This window comes from Hemitrygon akajei, chromosome 18 (genome assembly GCF_048418815.1).
Source record: "Hemitrygon akajei chromosome 18, sHemAka1.3, whole genome shotgun sequence".
Taxonomy (NCBI): domain Eukaryota; kingdom Metazoa; phylum Chordata; class Chondrichthyes; order Myliobatiformes; family Dasyatidae; genus Hemitrygon; species Hemitrygon akajei.
The window spans coordinates 40,607,705-40,626,386 of record NC_133141.1 but is presented as its reverse complement, the minus strand read 5'-3'; the positions used below and the strand labels follow the sequence as shown (position 1 = coordinate 40,626,386).

Sequence of the window (18,682 nt, the reverse complement as noted above, 5' to 3'; positions counted from 1 at the left end):
TGGCAGGTATGTTGCCTCGAGCAGTTTGTGTGCACCTTCAAGCTGCCATCTCAAGAGCACTGTAGCAGAAGCTCTGGAAAAGGTCGTTGACCTTTTAAATCACATGGGTCTTGCTTGCAGCAGAATGCATTGAAACAAAAGGAAGGAAACTTTTGAAATTAGTGCAAAGAAGAGAAGCAATGAATCCTGAAGTAAAAACAGGAAATACCCAAAATACATGAAAACGTAGAAAATAGGAGCAAGAGTAGGCCAATCCCATTCTTCCTCACCTTTCAGTATGATAATGGCTGATCATTTTCAGTATCCTGCTGTTTAGTCATAACCATGCAACAAGATATGGGAGCAGAATTAGGCCATTCCGCTCATCAAGTTTGTTCCACATTCAGTCATGACTGAATAATTTTCAAATCCATTCTCTTGCCTTCCGCCCCCATAACCCATAACCCCCTTTCCAATCAAGAACCTATCAATCTCTGCCTTAAATACACCCAATGACATGGCTTCCACAGATTCACCAATACCTCTGGCTGAAGAAGTTCCTCCTCATCTCAGTTCTAAGGAACATCCTTCTATTCTGAGGCTGTGCTCTCAGATCCTAGACTCTCCTACTAATGGAAACATCCTCCCTATGTCCTTTCTATCCAGACCTTTGACTATCCAATAGGTTTCAATGAAACACCCCTCATCCTTCATCCATTAAGTACAGGTCCAGAGACATCAAACTCTCCTGATACCCTTAGCATTAATAAATATGTGTGTGTTGGCGCATGGCCAAGTGGTTAAGGCATTCGTCTAGTGATCTGAAGGTCGCTAGTTCAAGCCTTGGCTGAGGCTTGCGTGTGTGTCCTTGAGCAAGGCACTTAACCACACATTGCTCTGCGATGACACCCGTGCCAAGCTGTATGGGTCCTAATGCCCTTCCCTTGGACAACATCAGTAGCGTGGAGAGGAGAGACTTGCAACTTGGGCAACTGCTGGTCTTCCATAAAAAAAACTTTGCCCAGGGAACTTGCGCCCTGGAAACTTTCCAAGGTGCAAATCCATGGTCTATTGAGACTAATGGAGGTCTGCTACTACTACTACTAATAAATATATATACCATTCCAATGGTGAATATACCTAATGACTTGGCCTCCACTGCCCTCTATGGTAAAGAATTCCACAGGTTCACCATCCTCTGGGTGAATAAATTCCTTCTGACCCCAGTTCCAAACCCCAGGCTGTGACTCTGGCCTGGACTCTTTGGTCATCAGGAACACCCTCCCTGCTGTGGTCATAATCCAGGATATTGGACTAACCCAAAGGTCCATTCAGATCCCACTACAACAGCTGGGAAATATTAGCTGCAGCATGACTTACTTACTGTTACACTCAACATCCCCACAAAAGAAAGCAGGAATGCCATACAACAAACACAAAGTGCTGGAGGAAATCAGCAAGTCAGGCATTAACGTTTAGGGCCGAGACCCTTCCTCAGCATGCCATACACCTTCTTTACCACCTTATTCACTTGTGTAGCAATTTCAGTGAACTATGGACCTGCACCCCAAGGTCCCTCTGTATCTCAATGCTATTAAATTGTCTACTATTAGCTGTATGCCTCCCAAAGTCAATATTTCACGCATACTGTAACAGGATTATACTTGATTTGTTACTTCTCTTCCCATATCTGGAACTGATCTACAGTATATCCTGCTATATTTCTTTGATAGTCGTTTACACTGTCCACAACTCCACCAAATCTTGGTGTTATCCGCAAACATTAATCCGCACATCTACGTTTTCATCAAAATCATAAAACAGCAGAGGTTCTTGCGGAATGCCACAGGTCATGGACCTCAAGCCAGAATAACAGCCTTAAACCCCAACTCTATGCCTTCAGTGGGCAAGCCAGTTCTGAATCCAAACTTGCAATTCACCCCAGATACCATGCATCTTTATCTTCTGAATCAACTTATCATGAGGGACCTTGTCAAATGCTATATTAAAGTCAACTGAAGTCAACCGTATAACTCTATCAGGTCCTCCCACCCCCAGACCTCCTCTGCTTAAAGGAAAACAAGCCCAACCAATCCAGCTTCTTCTCATAGTTCCATCTAAGGCAACATCTTGATGAATTTCCTCTCCACCTTCTCCAGAATAATCATGTCCTTGCTACCGCTAGTTCAGTGCCCTGTATACAAAAGAGGGGGAAACGTGAGCAAAGTGCTTAATTCTGAAGTTCCAGACATTGGGACTTGACAAATGAAAACATGATCACCATTGATGTGGTACTTATTGTCAGAGATGGTCAAGTGACCAGTTTTGGAGGAATACAATTTCAGAGGACTGGAGAATTGGAGGCGATTATAGAGATAGGGAGGGTGAGGCAAAGTGTAAAAATGTAAATAATGATAAGAGTTCAAGCCACTGTAGAATTGCAGCCATGAGAGTAACAGGTGAACAGAATTTGATGAACCTGTCAATGAAATATGGGATGTCATCCAGGTAGAAATGGAATGCACACGTCTAGATGAGGAGGAAGTAAGTTCCAGACATTGAAATTTAAGTTAAGTGTCAGGCCAGGTTTGGAAACTCACCCTCAGACAGTTGCCAAGAAGGGTGATTAAGTTGGTGGCCCGTTTCTGTGCTGCTTTACTCTATTACTCCATGATCTTTTGAACTGCCATTATACATCTACATCATCTGGCTAATGACTGATGTTCATTCCAAGTATGAAGTCTTTGCAATATTTAGTTAGAAAGGGTTTAAGCTCATCCTGTATTGGAGAAAGTGAAGGCAAAAATGGAAGTGGAGTGATGTCAAGATGTTGTGGGCCTGAATGGAATCTGACATTGTATTACCAATGCCACCAGGAAACAGGAGAGCAAACCTATTCTATAACGGTCTTTACAACAATACAAACTTAAGTGTTACTCACATTCTATCCAGGAATAAAGCATTTCAGTGAAAATAGGGTGTTCACCTACTCAGATGCATATAGTTTTTAAAAGTTGAAGGGTAAAGGTTTCCTGACCATTATGATTATTTTTTAAGCTTTCTGTAAGGTTCATGAGTGTAACCTTTCAACTTTGAGCCATTTACAAGACACTGAAAACTCAGAATTGTCCTTAGTGCAGTGCTAACAGTTAACTAGACCATTACAATTCAATTGCCCATTAAAATCACTGACTGACATGTCACTTGTAGATGTTAGTAAATCGCTTTATCATGCATTTCAAAAGTCCTCTATTGATAGCAACACAACCCACAAATGGATACCTTGTACTTCTAAAAGAATACTGTTGGAAAGAATGAGTCTGAAATGGTCTTGGCTAAGAGGAAAGCATTTCAAGGCAGTATTATAGTTAACTACAGTTTCACCAAAACTGTATTCAGTAGCTTTTTCAGCATTCCTGTTTCTTGTAATGGTGATTTAGTTGGTTCTTGATATTGTAGTTCGATCAGACAGTTGCAATGCAAGAATAACACTCAGGCAGAAAGGATTACATTATATTATCCAAGCTCAGTTTATATCCAACAAATATCTACAATAAAAATGAAAAATACCGCAAACACTCAGCAGGTCAGACAGCATCTTCAGAAAGAGAAACATTTCAAGTTCAAGATTCTCCATCATAAAGAATCTCAAATGTTTATTCTGTTCTTCTTACTGCTGTCCAGCCCCCTGAGTATTTCCAGCATTTTTGGTTTTTATCTCAGATTTCCAGCATAAGCAGATTTTCGTTAACTTTTAATTTGCAAAACTGAATTAGCCAGAAGTCATTTGCAACATCCATAAGGTTGGAGTGAGACATGATCTGTCCTGTCCTTCCAAGTCATTTTAAAATGTCATTTTGACTTTAATGTTGTATTTAATTTGTCTGCAGCAGCTTTTTTAATTTAATATTACTTTTACTTGTTAAGCTTCCCCTCATAAATAATCCTGCTTGGTGCTCTTAGCAAAGTTTTGTTCTATTAATACTAAAATGCTGCAAAATAAATTGGTTTCTTTTCACCAAGCTATGTGCAACCCAAAATAACTTCCAGGAAAATATCTGGCCACCAGTCAAAGACAATGCTCAATGAGAGTGAATATGCTCAAACATCACAGGCCATGCTCTCTTCTTGTTGCTGCTAACAGGAAGAAGGTACAGGATCCTCAGGATCCACACCACCAGGTTCAGGAACAGTTTCAGGTTACCCTTCGACCATTGGGCTCTTGAACCAGAAGAGATAACTTCAGTTGCCCCATCACTGAACTGTTCCGACAACCTATGGACTCGCATTCAAGAACTCATCGCCTCATGTTCTCGATATTTATTGTTCACTTATTTATTATTATTTCATTTTTAAATTTCTTTTTGTAATTGCAGTCTGTTGTCTTTTGCACATTGGTCATTTGTCCTTCCTGTTGGGTGCGGTCTTTCATTGATTCTATTATGTTTTTTGGATTTATGAGCATGCATGCAAGAAAATGAATTCCAGGGTTGCATATGTCGACATATATTTACTTTGATAATAAATTTACTTTGACTTTGACTTTGACTTTGGGCGGTACATAAAGCTACCCAACAAATATAAGGGAAAATGGTGCCGTGTAAAGTCAGCTCTCACGGGGAGCTCAAGCTCAGCAAAGCTCTAATGCCCTCCAGCTATGCTGTAAGTTCTGTCTTTGAATCTCTTCCCCTTTCCGATCCAGGGAATGCAAGAACATCAATTTTCAAGACTGCAATAAAATAAAACAGACAGCATCATGATGCCAGCTTCTGCCTTTCTCCTATTCTGATATGCTGGGCTGATAATGTATCAGTTGACTAATACATTAATGAGATGGGGACAGAATGGGGCCATTCAGCCCTTATTGAGTCTGCTATCCAGGAATGGGAAGCTGCTCAGCCATAAGGCTACTACATCACAACTCACCCGGGTTCAACACAGTGCTGTCTGTGAAGAGTTTGTATGTCTTCCCCATCACCCCAAGGTTCTTTTTTCCAAGTGCTCAGGATTCTTCCCATATTCCCAAGACATATGGTCACATGGGTGTAATTGAGGTGGTTCTGCAAGAGCAAGAGGTGGTCACATGGCGCCTTACACCGAAACAAAAGGAGCCGTTCAGCCCTTCAATCCTGTTAACAGAGTAACAGGAGGCCATTCACTTCTTCAGGATGGTTACAAATGAAGAGGATGGGTCTATATGTGTCCCTGATCCTGCTAGATATATTTTTCAGAGCCAACTGACAAGGAAGAAGCAAGCAGTATATTCCACAGTACAGACTTCATCACATTGACTGGAAAACTTGTTAGTTAAACCTGCATAATTTGTAGAGGGAGGAAGGTGTAATGAATATTTATGTGATATGTTACATTGCAGAAAGGGATTACACACTCCTAACTGCAATTGTTTTCTTTTATCAGGCAAGAATTTAGTTCATTGCAGCACTTCCATCAGATTAGAGCAGCCTTTGAGCTAAAATGGTTCTTTGGTTAATTTACTGTTGGGTTCTGCTTCAACAAATCTTCATTTTTACAATATTTGTTCTGAGGATGTAAACCAACTTTTGGACGGAAGCCAGGGGACAGACAAGCTCTGAGCAAGTGGTGGTGAGCTGTAGACAGTCTGTGGGCTGATAATTCTATAATCACCTGTCTGCTCGGTCCTGGAATGGAATTCAGAGAGCTGATAATGGCTTTTCTGTGCAGGCGTGTGCCTCCAAGACTGATGCACCTGCCTTTGTAATTAAATACGCTGAAAGGCAATCCGCGATTGTGCATTTGTGTTGGGCAGGAGGAGAGGGGCTGACAGGGAAATGAAACAGGTAGCTCTGTGTTTCCTGAGAGTATAAAGCAGTAACTGTATTGTGGTCCACAGTTAGCCAGAGGCTGAAGGCATTTTTAACTGCAGTGAGTGAATTCCTGCTATTGTTGGTTTATATTGAGTGCAGCCATGTGCATCAAGCAACAGTGGCATTGGGTTTAACCCTTTCTGAGCCTCATCTGCCAGGATATAGGAATTTTTTTGCCCTCTCTAGGTAATCTTTTCTGAAATGAAAACCAAAAATAATGGAAGTCTACTGACATGGAAACAGCAAGTGGGCATGGGAAGGAACTGTCATTTTGGGTTAAAACCTTGCTTAAACCAAAGCATTGACAATTCCTTTCCCCTCACATATGCTGCCCAACCCATTGGGTTCCTCCATCAGATTGTTGCTCCAGATTCCAGCATCTGCATTCTCTGGCGCAATCAAGGCAGATAAGCTGTAAACAAGGTTATTCGGTCAATGAGTGAATGGGAGCAGTTGAAGAGTTAGAACATAAACAAAAGAATGCAGGGGTTGTGAAATGCAGAATAAGAAGACTTGTCCAGGAGGTCAAGCTAGGCATGTGCCCCACTCCCGGAGAGGGGAAAAGAGAGTGTTTTGCTTTTGTTACAAGGACTCGCTCATGGGTGCCACTACCTCTCATTCACCTTTAATGAGCTTGGAATTCTTCTGAATGTTGTGGGCATGCAGAGACATTCAAAATTCTCTGGCAGTCAGCTTGGCTTAGCTTTCTGACAGAAATTTTATGCAGACCCATAAAATCATCAAATTGTACATCACAGAACCGGGCCTTTTGGCCCACCATTTCCATGCTGACTTATCTATGCTAATCCCATGTGGCCTAGTTACATTGTGGAAGGACCTGGCATGGAACAAGGCCTTGTGCACCATGGGGAAGAAGCTCTTGACCAACATTTTCGGCCTTACCAGCCCAAGCTGAAATCACAAGGATTGCAAGCTGCAAGGCTGCACCCTGCAGATCCAAGCCAATCTCTGCTATCGCTCCAACTGTGGTGTCATAGTGGCTATGTTGCTAGATTAAGAAACTACAAACGTTTGTACTTAACCTGAACTAAAGCAGATACCGTGGCAACAGGTGTGAGATTGCAGTAGTAAATTACTTAACCAGCAGCCAGAATATTGGACCATTGATCCAAGGACAAGGGTTTAAATCCGACCAAAACATCTGGGGAATGTAAATAAACTCGGAATTCAAGAAAACAAAAATGTGATTCTATTTAATGGTAGCCATCAAAGTGTAAAGTCTCATCTAGTTCTCTGCTTTTGTTTATTTGCCATCCTAAAATCATAAAGCGTAGAAGCAGAATTAGGCCATTTAGCCCATTGAGTCTGCTCCACCAGTTGATCTTGGCTCATTTATTTTCTCCCTCAACCCTATTCTTCTGCCTTCTTTCTGTAACCTCTGACGCCCTGATTAATCAAGAACTTGTCAACCTCAACTTTAAATATACCCAATAACTTGGCTTCCGCAGGCATCTGTGGTAATGAACTCCACAGATTCATCATCCTCTGGATAAAGAAGTTCCTCCTTATTTCTTTTCTAAAGAGATACCCTATTATTCTGAGGCTGTGCCCATCCTTCACTATTCTGGTCTGTAACTGAATTCAGGACCACAACAGGGCTGGCTCTTGCCTTTCTCCTGATTTGAGGGCCAATAAGAGATGACAGTGTTGCCAGTGATGTCCACATTCTGTGAATTAACAAATAAAATAAATGTAGTTTATTAAATCTGGAATAAAAACCTACTGTCAGCAAAGGGATTGCTGTAAAGACTCAACTGGCTCACTTTTGCCTTTTCTGCTAAAATAGAATCACAAATTAGTACAGTATAGGAACAGGTCCAATGGGCACCCTTCGTCCATGCCAACCGTGATGCTTATCTATGCTAATCCAATTTGCCGGCTTTATACACATATCCATCTGTGCTTTTTCCTATCTAAATATCACCTTTGTACCTCCTCTGGCAGCATGTTATGGATAATCACCACCTTATTTATGAGAGAGTAGCATACTCCTCAGAAATCCTTTAACTTTTCCCCCTCTCATCTTAAACCTGTGCCTTCTAGTTCTAGACTCCACTATTCTGGGGAAGACTCTGATTAGCCATGCCTTCATAATTTTATAAACCTGTATCAAGCCATCCCTAAGCCTTCTACATTGCAGTGAGAATAAACCCAGTTTGTTCAAACTCTCCTCATAATCACAGCCCTCCATTCCAAGCAACGTCCTGGTGAATCTCTTCTACACTCTCTGTTGCTACCCCATCCTTCCTGTGACCAGAACTGTACACAGAACTTGATCTAATTAATGTTTTATACAGTTGCAATATCGCATCCCAACTTCTATACTCATCTTAAACACTTTCTGTCCTTTTTCTGTCTCCCAAGTTTCCAACAACATGTTTGAGCCATAACTAGTCCCAGAAATCACCTAACAAGCCATTCAGAATGAGTCATGCTTTAGTGACCTACATCTTTGAATGAATGAAAAAAAAAGCATTGAAAACCAGAAGCGCTTTATGCAGACTAAGTCTATTGATCCAATTTATTTACCTGGAATACAGCAAAGCAAAGGTGTCAACGTAATACTAGTTGTACAAAAGGTTTGGGATCTGTCCATCAGGTAACAATTATCCATTATATAAGCATCAGACTGTCAAAGTTGATATAAACAGTCCGCAAAGGTTTTCAGAAATGTCTTTAGGTTATGAAATGATTCCCATCAAGTTAATGCACAGGTTTGAATTACAGCTTTTCACATCTCCTTTCTGACAAGTTTAGACTGAGAAAAAGAACTTCAGCCCTGTGGCCCTAATGCTGTTTCTGAGGATAACCTTCCTTTTGAAGGTGGGAATGCCTATGAATTCTTAATTAACTTAAACATCAAAGTAACAATGCAGTTTTACCCGGTGACTTAATAAGATTTCCCCTGTGATTAGCAGTGATAGTCCAAGAGTATACTGGATACAGTTGAAATAGAGCTCTTTAACAAATACAATAGGCTAATTTACAGTAGAGTTAAAGTTTAATGCAGCTGACGCCCGGTAGCCTGTATTATTACCTATCACAGCAGGGTGTATTGATGAGTGGAATGGACAGTTGGCTGGCTGACCTACTTGTCAGCCCAGGCCATGATCTGTTTTGAGGCCTCTGACCTCATCTGATAGCTTGCCGCGAGAAAAGGGCCGCTCGCCCTCACCTTTTCCATCAACTTAATGAAATGTTTCACTCAGTGCTCATTGCTACTTAAACCCACAGCAGGACGTTACAGCTGCTGCTTAACAAATGAAAACAGACAATGCTGGAAAACTCAGAATATAAGGCAGCATCTGCTGAGAGGAGAACAGAGCTAACATTCCAGATCCAAGATCCTTCTGACGAGAGGCCTTTTGATGTAAAACATTAACTCTCTACCTCTTTCCACAGACACTGCTTGGTCTGCTGAGTGTAAACAGCATTTTGTGTTTTAATTTCTAAAATAAAAAGACAATTCTTCTCAGTTCCTGACCTACATCAGGATGCTGTTCATTGACTATAGCTCAGCATTTAACACCATCATTCCCACAATCCTGATTGAGAAGTTGTAGAACCTGGGCCTCTGCATTTGGATCCTCGACTTCATAACCAGAAAACCACAATCTTTGCAGATTGGTGACAACATCTGCTCCTCGCTGACACCTCCTCAGGGGTGTGTGCTTAGCCCACTGCTCTACTCTCTATATACACATGACTATAAATTTGCTGACGGTACAGCCATTGTTGGTAGAATCTCAGGTGGTGACGAGAGGGCGTACAGGAGTGAGATATGCCAACAACCTGGCACTCAACATCAGTAAGACAAAAGAGCTGATTGTGGACTTCAGGAAGGGTAAGATGAAGTAACACATACTAATCCTCATAGAGGGATCAGAATTGGAGAGAGTGAGCAGCTTCAAGTTCCTGGGTGTCAAGATCTCTGAGGATCTAACCTGGTCCCAACATATTGATGCAGTTATAAAGAAGGCAAGACAGCAGTTATACTTTATTAGGAGTTTGAAGAGATTTGGCATGTCAACAAATACACTCAAAAACTTCTATAGTTGTACCGTGGAGAGCATTCTGACAGGCTGCATCACTGTCTGGTATGGAGGGGCTACTGCACAGGACCGAAAAGAAGCTGCAGAAGGTTGTAAATCTAGTCAGCTCCATCTTGGGCACTAGCCTACAAAGTACCCAGGACATCTTCAGTGAGCGGTGTCTCAGAAAGGCAGCGTCCATTATTAAGGACCTCCAGCACCCAGGGCATGCCTTCTCTCACTGTTACCATCAGGTAGGAGGTACAGAAGCCTGAAGGCGCACTCTCAGCGATTCAGGAACAGCTTCTTCCCCTCTGCCATCTGATTCCTAAACGGACATTGAAGCTTTGGACACTACCTCACTTTTTTTTTAATATACAGTATTTCTGTTTTTGCACATTTTTAAAATCTATTCATTATACGTAATTGATTTACTTGTTTATTTATTATTATGTTTTATTTTATTTATTATTTTTTTCTCTCTCTCTGCTAGATTATGTATTGCATTGAACTGCTGCTGCTAAGTTAACAAATTTCCTGTCACATGCTGGTGATAATAAACCTGATTCTGATTCTGAGCTCTAAGATGTTTGGCTCCTGATCCTGAGACTAGGTCCTTAGTTTACTAATTCTCTGCCAGGAGAACATTTCTTAATGTATTTTGCTTTCTTGTTTTCCAATTAAGGTGATAAAGCGCAGTTTATTTTGTAACAGTTAATGAGGCTAATTGTGCTTCTAAATGCGATTATTTCAATTGCAGATGGATCCAGTGCAGAAGGCTGTAATAAACCACACGTTTGGTGTAACGCTGCCACCGAAAAAGAAGCACGTGATCTCTTGCAACGTCTGCCATCTAAGGTTCAACTCGGAGGTGAGGTGCTTTCGTCTACAAGAGACATGCTTGGAGTTGGAATTAGTTTATTGTTGTCACATGTAGCAAGTACAATGGAAAGCTTCTCTTGCACACTGTTCATACAGATCAGTGCATTGAGGTAGAACAAGGTAAACCAATAACAATGGAAAATAAAGTGTAACAGCTGCAGAGAAAGTACAGAGCGGGTAAACACTAAAATAATCATAATGAGGTGGATTGTGAAGTCAAGAGTCCATCTTATCATATTAGGGAACCATTTAATAATCTTATAACAGTGGAGTAGAAGCTGTCCTTGAGTCTGGTGGTACGTGCTTTTGGGTTTTTGTATCTTCTGCCTGACGGAAGAGGGGAGAAGAGAGTGTCCACAATGGGTGGGTCTTTGATTATGTTGGCTGCTTTACTGTGGTAACAAGAAGTATAGACAGAGACGATGGGAGGGGGTCTGCTTTATGTGATGTTGTGAACTTTATGTCCACAACACTCTGATAACTTCATGCTGTTTAACAGCATCCCCATACTCCATAAGGAAGCAAATTTACTGCTCAAACATTAACAATTTTCGGGCATGGGTTTCGTTGTAGGAGAGCACGTGTCCCAATATTGAGTTAGAAAATCATGGGGGTTTATATGAAACACATCCAAAATTCTGGCAGTTCGTCACATTTGATTTTCTGTGTCTAGTGTCTGCATACTCATAAGTCTTAGCAGCTTGCCATAAATAGAAAACTGTCCATTAGCCAGCTCAGTTGGGCAGCACTTTAAACCTAACTTGTTGATCTAATCAAAACAATGGTTTATTTAAGAGTGGTAACCTGGTAGTTTTTTATTAGCATAGTTTATCACTTCAAGTTGGAATATTGATAAAGGTAGCTGCAAGTAATTTGATGTTAGACCATTGAAAAATTCTATGAACATTGGTACCTAGAGGATTTGCTGGTATATTATAATCACTTTCAAAATAAATTTGAAATAAAACTCCCTTTGGGTTCCCTCCACATTCCCTTTCTCCCGTGGTCCACTCTCCTCTCCTATCAGATTCCTCCTCCTTCAGTCCTTTACCATCTATCACATCCCAGCTTCTCAGTTCATCTCACACTCCCCGTCCGCATATCTTCCCCCTCACCTGGCTTCACCTATTACCTTCCAATGTCCCCTCCCCCTACCTTCTTATTCTGGCTTCTTGCTCCTTCCTTTCCAGTTCCAATGAAACGTCTCAGTCCAAAATGTGAACTCTTTATTCCTTTCCATAGATGCTACCTGACCTGCTGAGTCCCTCCAGAATTCCATGAATGTTACTCTGGATTTCCAGCATCTGCAGAATCACTAGTGTTCAAAATAAATTAAATATGTTTTGATTTTTAAGAACTTGAAGAGTAATGTGCAGAAAATATATTTAAAGAAATATAATTTCCATGAGGTCTGTAAGCACATGTGCTGTGGATTAATGGTCCATGGTGATTAATTTGATCTGGGAGCTTGGTCAGTCTTGTGAGCAATTTTTGCCTGAGTTTGGCCACTCAGAGTAATTGCTCTCAAAATAACAGTTCATTGACATAGAAATGTGCCCCAACCAAAGATAAAGGCTTGCGTATCTGACTAGATAGACCATTGGCAGACATTTTGATATAAAGCAACTCTACTCCTTGTATGGCTGTTTCTCTGAAGTTAGCAACTCATGCAAAATAATTGCAGCATGTTTTAGGCATGGAATGATTTCTTGTTAAAAATAGAATTTATTTGTAACAGAACCAAAATGTAATCCACATTCTGGCTTCCTCAGAAGTGGCGTAAATCATCTGCTTAGTTTCTTTGCAGCATACACGGTGAACAGCAAACCTTCCATTTCTACAAAGCTGTAACATAGAGATGTACTCTGAAGACTATTGACATTGAGTACAACTAATCAAAATCCGGTGCTGAGCTATATAGGGAGAAATTAAGGAAGAGGACCATAAGCTATGTCAAGGAGGTAAATTTTAAGGAGTGGTTTAAAGGAAAATTGAAAGAGTTAAGAGGGAATTTTAGAACTTAGACCCTTGACAAGTCAAAACATGCCTTATAATGGCAAACTGATTAAAATCAGGAATGTGCAAGATAATTTATGATGGCTGATGCTTGGAAGTGAAATCTTTCTTTGACTCAGCCTCCCATATATAGGAGGTACAGAAAATTGGAGGAGTCATCATGAAAGCATAGAGAAACTTGAGCCAACCCACAGTGTGTATGCACTCAGATGCTCAGGAGCATTAGCAGATCCTTTTCAGATAAATGGTGCAAGCCATCTCAAAGGGGATGATTCCCATCTCTTCTACTCTGCTTGTGGCTATCAGGCAATGATGGTTACCCCCAAAACTCTTTCAGTAAAATTTAATCCAAGTACATCTCTTACTAAGAGCTTTAAAACCCATTTGTGTCAGGTAATGTCAAATGGTTGTCCTGGTGCTGTTTGGCACTCCTGTACACTCTTCAAATGGCTGATGGCACTTCCCTTCATACAAATGAAGTAGACTCGTTAGTTTATTGAAAATCTGAAATAAAAAAGAAAATGCAGGAAACAATCACAGTTCAGGCAGAATCTGTGGGAAGAGAAATCAAGATAACCTTTCACATCTGAGATCTTTTGAATGGTCTCGGAACACAGATGTTAACTCCAGATGTTAGCACAGATGTTAACTCATTTGTTTTGAAAATCAAAGATGAACTACAGATGCTGGAAATCAGACCCCAAGCATTAACTGTCCTGCTTTTCACAGGTGCTGTCTGACTTCCCTCAGCAATTTTGCTTCATGTGGATTTGTTTATTGTTGAGTGGGAGATAAAAGAACACCAGGGATTACCCTACTCCATCACAAACTGAATGGTCTAACTATACCTGAGGGGGCTTTGACTTAATATCTCACGTTAAAAATGGTGCTTCCAACACTACCGCAGTGAAGTGACAGCGTAGATTTCTGTGCTCAGTTCTCAGGAGTGGGGCTTGAACCCAGAAGTGAGCACACCACCTCAAAATGTACTGTATGTACTCTAAATTTTACATTTCTCTTTCATATTGTGGAATGAAAACTAACATTGTGGTGAATCAAATTTCAAATGCCATTACACTGTATCATGAAGGAAATAGTTACAATTAACTCATTCAGTATAAAACTCCTCTAGACTGTTCAAGTCGTTGACTTGTCATCTGTCCTGATGAAGGATTATTGACCCGAAACATTAAACTGTCTCCAAAGACCTGATGAACATTTTCAGTTTTTATTTCAGTCTCCAGAATACAGTTTTACGATTTTCAGTTAATTGAACAAAGCTGGGTGGCTAAGTTCTTCAGTAGATCATAGAAAATCCCATTAATCTGCTTGTTAAAGATTATGTGCAAAGCAAAGTCCATCTTTCACCCTCTGATTTACATTTACTTTTATCATTTGCCACCTTCCTTTCCTCCCCTTACCATTCCTCTCTCTCCTTTGCTTCTCTCTGCTCTACAGCATCCGTGGATCAGATGATGCACGTCTGACATGCATGACTTGGCCAGTTTAGGTTTAAAAAGGTTAACCAGACCTTTGTAGGATTATAGTAGCTTTGCAACAGAGAAGGATGTCATTCAGCCCATCAAATGCATATTGTCTTTCTGTAGAGTATTCCAGTCAACGCACAACATAAGAAAATGGGAATGAGGGTAAGCCATCAGGCCCCTCACACCTTTCCCATTACTCAGTGCAATCTGTACAAGGCCTTCTTTGTCTCAGTCTCCATAGCCCTTAATTCCCTGACCTTTCAATAGATTGTCTACCTTCTCTAAATTCCAGAATGACCTACCTTCCATCATTCCATTGCTGTGTTTGTAATTCTGCAAATCAACTTCCTTCCAAGTGTCTATATAGTGCTCTTCTGAAAGCCCTGATCGATTATAGGTCATAACCACTCTCTGTATGGAAGCGTTTTTTTCACATCTGTTCTGTACTATAGTGCACTGAGTACAAAAGTTGGGTTGTCATGTTACAGCTGTACAGGACATTAGTGAGGCTGTAATGTGTGCAGTTCAGGTCGCCATACTACAGGAAGGATGTGAGTAAGCTAGTGATGGTGCAGAAAGGGTTCACAATGATTTTACCGGGACTCGATGATTTATGTTATGAGGAGAGACTGTTTACCTTGGAGTGAAAGAGACTGAGGGGTGACCTTATTGAGGTGTATAAGATCATCAGGGGCACAGATAAAGTGGATGGTCAGTCTTTATCATCAGGTGGGAGACATGAGGGACGTCTTTTTCACGCAGAGTGCAGTGGGTATATGCAAAGGGCTGCCAGAAGAAGTGGTAGAGGTGAATACAATTATAACATTTACAAGACATTTAGACAGGTACATGGACTTAGAGGACTATGGGCCAAATGCAGGTAATAAGGACTAACTCAGGATGGTACATCAGTAGGGATGGATGAGTTAGGCCAAAGTAAGGCATGTTTCTCAAGTCAAGTCAAGTCACTTTTATTGTCATTTTGACCATAACTGCTGTTACAGTACATAGTAAAAATGAGACAATGTTTTTTCAGGACCATGGTGTTACAAAAACTAGACTGAACTACGTAAAAAACAACACAGAAAAAAACTACACTAGACTACAGACCTACCCAGGACTGCATAAAGTGCACAAAACAGTGCCTTTACAATAAATAATAAACAGGACAATAGGGCAGTAAGGTATCAGTCCAGGCTCTGGGTATTGAGGAGTCTGATAGCTTGGGGGAAGAAACTGTTACATTGTCTGCTCGTGAGAGCCTGAATGCTTCGGTGCCTTTTCCCAAACGTTAGGAGGGAGAAGAGTTTGTATGAGGGGTGCGTGGGGTCCTTCATAATGCTGTTTGCTTTGCGGATGCAGCCTGTAGTGTAAATGTCCATAATGGCGGGAAGAGAGACCCCAATGATCTTCTCAGCTGACCTCACTATCCGCTGCAGGGTCTTGTGATCTAAGATGGTGCAATTTCCGAACCAGGCAGTGATGTAGCTGCTCAGGATGCTCTCAATACAACCCCTGTAGAATGTGATGAGGATGAGGGGGTGGGAGATGGACTTTCCTCAACCTTCACAGAAAGTAGAGACGCTGCTGGGCTTTCTTTGCAATGGAGCTGGTGTTGAGGGACAAGGGACCGGGCTGTTTTACTCTACTACTCAATGATCTTTTGAACTGCCATTATACCTGTACATCTACATCATTTGGTCCTCAAACATCCATTAATATGAACAGATTGAAGAAGCAAGAAGAAACTGGGGATCCATGAGCCAGTCCTCATTAGGGGATCAGAGGTGAAAAGGGTCAGTAACTTTAGATGCCTTGGCGTTATTATATCAAAGGGACCAGCACATAACTGCCATTACAAAGAAAGCACAAACAACGCCTTTTAGAGGTTTGTGCAGATTCAGCATGTCATTTAAAGAATTGACAAACTCCTACAAATGCATAATGGAGAGTATTCCAGGCATGGAAGCACCAATGCCCAAAAACGGAAAAGCCTACAAAAAGTAGTGGGTACGGTCCAGTCCATCACAGGAGAAGCCCTCCCCACCGCTGAGTGCACATCTACAAGGTGCACTGCTACAAAAGAACAGAATTGAATTGAATTGACTTTATTTCTTACATCCTTCACATACATGAGGAGTAAAAATCTTCACGTTACGTCTCCATTTAAATGTGCAATGTGCAATCATAGTAATTTATAATAAATAGAACAGTCAATGTAATATAGAGTACACTCAAGTCAGCATGAGTTAATCAGTCTGATGGCCTGGTGGAAGAAGCTGTCCCGGAGCCTGTTGGTCCTGGCTTTTATGCTGCAGTACTGCTTCCCGGATGGTAGCAGCTGGAACAGTTTGTGGTTGGGATGACTCGGGTCCCCAATGATTCTACGGGCCCTTTTTACACACCTGTCCTTGTAAATGTCCTGAATCATGGGAAGTTCATAACTACAGATGCACTGGGCTGTCCGCACCACTCTCTGCAGAGTCCTGCGATTAAGGGAGATACAGTTCCCATAGCAGCCAGTCAGGATACTCTCAATTGTGCCCCTGTAGAAAGTTCTTAGAATTTGGGGCCCATACCAAACTTCCTTCTGTCATAAAGGACCCCCCACCTTCCAGGCCATGCTCTCTTCTCGCTGCTGGCATCAGGAAGGAGATACAGGAGCCTTAGGTCCCACACCACCAGGTTCAGGAACAATTATTACCCTTTACTCATCAGGTTTCTAAACCAGCACAGACAAGTTCCTCACGTCAGCTCTGGACAGATTCCACAACCAACTGACTCACTTTCAAGGACTCTACAACTTATATTCTCAGTATTATTTAGTTAACTTATTTGCACAGTTTGACTTCTTCTGCTCATTGGTTGTGTGACAGTCTTTGTGTGTAGTTTTTCATTGATTCTATTGCAATCTTTGCTCTGCTGTGAATGCCTGGAAAAAATGAACCTCAAGATAGTATATGGTGACTTAAACGAACTTTGATAATAAATTTACTTGGGACTTTAAACTCCATTTCCCTGTTGAAAACAGTCGTGATTTTGTCCGCCTCCATCACGTCTCCCTTCATCCTTCTTTACCCCAAAGAGAATAACCCCAGCTCTGCCAGCATAACTTTGTAGCCAAATTCCCTCATCCCAGAACCTTTCCACTGAATCTTCACTGCTCCTTCTGGTGCATTTAGAATGCCAACAAAGCAAGTTAATTCCAACTTTGATTTGGCTATTGGTTCTCAGCATTGCTGTTTAATGTAAGTACATCTTTGGAACATCTTGCAGCAAGACAGATTTTTGAACGCCAATAAAACCCAACATTTACTGCAGATAAATCCCAGAACATCTATGATGTGTGGACCTCAGCAACACTTCATCATATTTTATTGCTCATGAACACAATGTCATTATAACAAGCATTACAAATGAGGAAAATGATACAATGAATTTTTAATATACAGTTTGGCTATGAAACTGCTTGGCAACCTTTTTATGGTGTTTACAATTCACAATGAGTTGACATAACTAACAATAAACTTCAGTGCTATGATATAGTGCCAGGACAACAAGATTTACAGGCTCATATTTTGATATTCTCAAGACCAAATAAGAGTGTTTCGCTCTTCTTTGTGAGACTATGAGCCAATTACTCATTGTGGCAAACTCTTGGTCCATTCCTGATAAACCAATATTTCATCATTCCTTCTTGATCCCATGCTAACTAACAATGCAATTACTCCCCATAGAAAGCCACCATAAAAATGCCCCTTCTCAGAAAGAATTTACCTTCAGCTTCTTAATTCCTAAAAGCTAGAATCAGAATCAGGTTTAATATCACTGGCATATGTCATTAAATTTGTTGTGTTGTGGCAGCAGTACATTAAATTACAATAAGAAATATATATTAAAATTAAATTAAATAAGTAATGCAAAAGGAAGCAAAAATAGTGAGGTAGTGTTCATGGGTTGGTTCATTGTCTATTTAGAAATCACATAGTAGAGGAGAAGAAGCTGTTTCTAAAATGTTGAATGCCTTCAGGCTCCTGTACCTCCTCCCTGATGGTAGCAAAGAGAAGAGGGCATGTCCTGGGTGATGGGGGTCCCTAAAGAATGATGCCGCCTTCGAGGCATTGCCTGTTGAAGATGCCCTCGATACTTTAGGGGCTAGTGCCCATAATGAAGGCTGGTTGAATTTGCAAGCCTCTGCAGCTTTTTCTGATCCTGTGCAGTGGCCCCTCCATACCAGACAGTGATGCAACCAGTTATGCCACATCCTTACTTGGGCGTTCTCTGAATCAGAATTACATTTAGTATCACTGGCATATGTCATGAAATTTGTTGTTTTCCGGCAGCACTACATTGCAATACACAATAATAAAAATACTATAAATTACAATAAGAAATATACTGTATATAAAAATTAAATTAA

General features: G+C 41.0%; 1 protein-coding gene across 6 annotated transcripts in view; it reads left to right on the top strand.

Moving 5' to 3' along the window:
- znf385c (zinc finger protein 385C) overlaps positions 1-18,682 on the top strand; it is a 408,205-nt gene that overhangs the window by 342,665 nt on the left and 46,858 nt on the right. For all 6 annotated transcript variants that reach the window (XM_073071468.1, XM_073071471.1, XM_073071469.1 and 3 more), the window contains one exon: positions 10,638-10,748. In XM_073071468.1, the coding sequence (XP_072927569.1) occupies positions 10,638-10,748 (111 nt within the window). The remainder of the gene's footprint in view (positions 1-10,637; positions 10,749-18,682) is intronic.